Source organism: Centroberyx affinis, unplaced genomic scaffold, assembly GCF_046629955.1.
Source record: "Centroberyx affinis isolate AG114_WGS23_722 - 3 ecotype Tasmania unplaced genomic scaffold, CSIRO-AGI_Caff_v1 ptg002636l_1, whole genome shotgun sequence".
Lineage (NCBI taxonomy): Eukaryota > Metazoa > Chordata > Actinopteri > Beryciformes > Berycidae > Centroberyx > Centroberyx affinis.
In genome coordinates this window covers 257,501-262,514 of record NW_027280829.1, presented here as the reverse complement: position 1 = coordinate 262,514, position 5,014 = coordinate 257,501, and the positions used below count along the sequence as shown (strand labels likewise).

Here is a 5,014-nt window from a genome sequence, read left to right as displayed (position 1 = left end):
TGGATCCTGAGCCAGACTTCAGTCCGGCTGTAGAGTCTCTGGGGATCGTGGACTTAATTTGTCTCAGTTCAGCAGATCCCTCTGGATCCCAGCAGCAGATCCTTCTGGATCCTCCTGCTGTGAGAGCCTCGGTCCTGCAGAATCACTCTGAGGGCTTTTTGCCGTCGGGTGTGTTTTGGCATTTTATGGGTTTTTTTCACCGGTGTTTAAAACATTATTGAGACGTTCCTGTTTTTATTTCATTTCGCTGCGAGGATTACAGCTGGGCAATATATCAATATTATATCGATATCGTGATATGAGACTAGATATCGTCTTTTCTGAACTTACCAGACTGTTCTAGCTGTTCTGTTATTTGTCTTTACCCACTTAGTCATTATATCCACATTACTGATGATTATTATTCAAAAATCTCATAGTGTAAATATCTTGTGAAAGCACCAGTAGTCATCCCTACAATGTTGTTGCAATATCGATATCGAGGTATTTGGTCCAAAATATTGTGATATTTGATTTTGTCCATATGGCCCAGCCCTGTCCACACGTCATGTGCAGGAAGGAAACTGGATTCTTTTAGAAAATCCTTTCTAGTGCAGCTGGTGTGCTAAGTACCCAGAATGCACTGCGCTGTACGGCGGCACCAGACTCTCTAATGGACTCTGGTTATGTTGCCTCAGACAGCAGAGTGCAGCACCAGCCCTCCTGTCCTGTTCGGGACTGGGTCTACTTTGTCCTGGTGTTGCGGTCCCCCCCCCCCCCCGAGCTGTGTCTGTGTCTGTCTGTAGCGGCGCCGTGTCTCCAGGGTCACACGGCGGGGCGGGGGGGGGGCGGCGGCTTCGTTCCTGCTGACCTGCTCACTCTCTGCCTCTAATGGCTCATATTTTAGCCGCGGTGGCGGTGACAAATGGCGGCGCTCTAAAAGCCTGTCCGAGGTGCCGAGCCTCAGCTGATCTACGACCGCGGCGGCTGATGGATGCCTCCCATCAGCTGGCGTGTGACGGCGATTCATCACCTCACTCAGGTTTGTGTTAGGAATCCATATTGGATTTTTAATGAAAGAGAATATAATGCAATTCAAAGTCAATGGGTTTGCCGATGCCCCCGCACTTTAGTGTGCACGTCAACACACACACACACACACACACACACACACACACACACACACACACACACACACACACACACACACACACACACACACACACACAAACAAACTATCTCACACTCTCCTCTCCAGTCGTCCTGGTCCTGGTCCTGGTCCCGGTCTGCCTGGAGGACAGACATGAGACAGACGTGTTTGTCTCACTCTGAGGACACAGGGAGATTTATGACACTTCATTAATTAATATTTTGCATTTCATGGACAACTGGGTGCTATTGATTTTTCGCTTTGGTAACACTTTCTATGATTTGAGTCAATTGAGTGTTTAGAGTTTTTTGGGGAAACATTACATTAGTGAAATGTAAATGTCCATCATTCAGTTGTTCATCATCAAAAAGTTGTGTCAAATTGGAGTATTCAATTTCTGTTATGACCCGTTACACAAATAAATATTTTTTTTTTTTATTAATTAACAACATTTTGTGTGTTCTTGCATAGATTTAATGGATTTTTTTTCACTTTACTGAAAACAAACAATGACCACTTATAGTGACTTATAATCACATTATAATGCATTATAACATGATTATAATGTATTACAACTTTGAGAATTATAATACACTATGTTCCTTGCAAAGAATGTCAGTGAGTGACCAGCAATTATGAAATATTATGATACTTGACATGACAAGTCATTATAAAATGCTTTATAATGTGTTATGATTATTGTTATAAAGCGTTATGAATATTTATGAGTGCTTATAACTATAATTATACAGTGCTATAAACAGATTATAACGCATTATAAGTATGTTTATAATCATTATAGACATGGGCATCATAGAAAGTGTTACCGTGGCTTTTTTTGGTTTTAGTAGAAATATTTTAAAAGATCTGTTTTGATGAAAAAGTGTATTCCAGTGTTACAATTTAACAAGAAAAGGTTGTAGTTATAAGACACCACACAGGTTTAATGAAAAATGTATTTGTTCATAAAATTGTTTACATTATAGTCAGTTTTATTGTACACTAGACTAACAAGTTTCTTCCCCCGTTATAAACTGTTTTCCCGGCTCGGCCCTTTAATGTCTCACAGCACATCAGGCTGGACTCAGTCTGTTATGATGACACAAGTTTCAAATACAAAACAGTCTTTGCTTTTAGCCGGTTATGTAAATATGCATGAACCTCTGTGCTGAGGTCCAGTGAGGCTGTCCCGCCCGGAGTCATGAGCAGATGGGACACATGACCCCGTCCAGAGTCTTAATCCACAGAGCGTCTCCACTGCCTCTCTCCTTACATGGAGCGGTCCGGTAAGTCTATCACAGTCGCCCTCACCTTGACCCCAGACGCTCCGAATTCCATAAGAGAAGAAGAAGAAGAAGAAGAAGAAGAAGAAGAGGAGGTGGAGGGAGTGCCGGGAAGCAGCAGTGTTTCAGCTTGGTCAGCTATCAACTTCCTGTAGAACACCTGGCTGTAGCGAGACGTATAGACGACAGAACAAGCCACAGCGGCTACGATAAAAAACACGCCGCAGGCCGCCATGACCAGCCGGTCCCGGGCGTCCGCTCCCTCCTCAGGAGGCGGCGGCTCGGTGGTCAGGCTCACGCACCGCCCGCTGCGCTCAGGCCGGGCGGCGCCGACCTCGACACACACCCGGTAGCGGGTGGAGGGCTTCAGCTGTCGGAGCCGGTACTCCTTCACGTCGGCCGGGAGCCTGGCCGCGAACGCCGCGGAGTGGCGGCTTCCTTCTGCCGACCATTTTATCCGCGACACCGAGCCGCCCGCGCTGTCCCAGGACACCGCGGCGGAGTGAGACCGGACGGATGTGATATATACATGTACGGATCGGTTTGAAGACCGGGGGAAGTATCCGTCCACCGCCACCGCCACCGACTTGAGGTCCGCCCCCACGAGGTTGTGGGCGACGCAGGTGTACGAGCCGGCTTCGCTCTCGGTGGCGTCGTAGATGTCGAACGTTCCTTCGGGATGCGTGTGGAACTTACCGGACACGCCGCCGGGGAGGATCCTGTCGCCCGCCGGCGTCACCCAGTAGATCTCCGGCTCCGGCTCGCCGAACGCCCGGCAGTGCAGCGTCACCGAGCTTCCCTTCCCCACCGCCACGCGGCGCGGCAGGCTCCCGGGCGAGATCAGGGGCAGGCAGATCTCCGTCATCTCCCGGAAGTGAACCTGCCGGACGCGGCGGCCCCGGTACTCCGGAGGATCCGCGCAGAACAGGGAGTCGGGCTCCATGAAGCGGACGGCGGTCCGGTTGGCGTTGACCCAGCGGACGACGCAGTCGCAGCGGATGGGGTTGCCGTGCAGGCCGACCTCCCGCAGGTTGGGCAGCGAATCCACGGTGCTGCGGTGGAGCGCGCTCAGAGCGTTGCCGTTCAGCATCAGGGTCTCCAGCCGGGGCAGCCGGCGGAGCGCCCGCGGGTGGACGTACGACAGCTTGGGGTTGCCGGTGGCCTCGATCTTCGTCAGCTCGGGCAGGTTGTCGAGGGCGAAGCCGTCGACGGAAACCAGCTCCGGCATGCTGTTGATGCCGAGCTCCTTCAGGTGCATCATGTCCAGGAAGTCGCCTCTCCGGATCCTCTCGATGGGATTCTTATTCAGATCCAGGAACTTCAGGTTCCGGACTCTCTTCAGCGCGGCTCGGGGGACTCGACTGAACAGGTTGTCGAAAAACGAGATGCTCTCCAAGTTCTCGAGCCCGACCAGAGCGTCGTCGGGGATTTCCGTCAGATTCGTCCTGGCGAGCACGAGGCTGCGCAGGTTGGCCAGCGGGTTAAAGTTCATGTCCGACAGCTCCAGGATCGGGTTCTCTCCCAGCATCAGGATCTCCAGGCGGGGCAGCGGCTCGAACCACCGGCCGCTGATGCTCGTCAGTCGGTTGGAATTGAGGTGGAGCCTCAGCAGCCGGCCGAGGCCCCGGAAGGCCCCGGGGCCGATGGCGGAGATCAGGTTGTGGTCGATGTAGAACTCCTGCAGGTTGGGCAGCGAGGAGAGGCAGCCGTCCGGGAGCCGCCGGATCCGGTTCTCCTCCATGTGGAGCGCCAGCAGCCGGGGCAGCGGCCCCAGACGGACGTCGCTCAGGGAGGAAATGTTATTCTGAGAGAGGTCGATCTCAGTGATGTCGGCCAGGTAATCCAGAGCTTTCTCCACGTTGGCGATGTTGTTGGTCTGCAGCAGCAGCACCTGCGTCCGGGCGGGGAGCGTGTCCGGCAGCGCGGCGAGGCCCAGGTCGTTACAGTCCACGGTGGCGGCCTCGGCGTAGACGGAGCTGGGCGAGAACCAGGGTCGTGTCTCGCAGCGGCACGGCGCCGGGCAGCGGGCGGCTCCCGGGGCCACGAGGCCGGCGGACAGCGCCAGCAAACAAGCCACGACCGCTGGCTCCTTCATCTCGGCCCCTTAGTCCCTCCGGCCGGTGATTGGCCCGTACGGAGTCGGCTGTTAGCGCTGTGAACTTCACAGATAAAAGCTCATTTGTTACTGCGGCGAGACAGAGCGGATTTGTGCTGACGCCCGGTCCCCGGAGCCTCGGTCGCCGGAGCCTCGGTCCCCGGAGCCTCGGCCCCCGCCTGTTGTCTTCCGGCTCTCGGCGAAGAGAAGCGACCTTTCGGTTCGGGCTGAGCCAGGTTGTCCCGCGGCTGAATATGTCAAGGTCGGCGTGTCCTTCAGGGAGCGGCAGGAAGCTGCGAATCACTCCTCACGCCTTCCATCATTATTATCCTCCGCCGCCGTCACCGGTGTCAATTTCCATCTGGGGAGAAAGGAGAGAAAAAAGCATAATGTAATATGGTGTTATTGAGAGATGAATGCATATTGACATTCAGGAATATTGAGACTTATTAAGCCTGTTCAGCCTCATTTGATTTTATTGCTTTCCCTGCACCATCAAAATTGTAA

The 5,014-nt window shown here is 53.1% G+C and overlaps 1 protein-coding gene across 1 annotated transcript; it reads right to left on the bottom strand.

Moving 5' to 3' along the window:
* Positions 1-2,398: 2,398 nt before the first annotated feature.
* Positions 2,399-4,507, bottom strand: LOC139657192 (leucine-rich repeat neuronal protein 3-like). Its single transcript, XM_071534950.1, has one exon. The coding sequence runs from the start codon at positions 4,505-4,507 to the stop codon at positions 2,399-2,401; it is 2,109 nt and encodes a 702-aa protein (XP_071391051.1).
* Between the last annotated feature and the right edge of the window lie 507 nt (positions 4,508-5,014).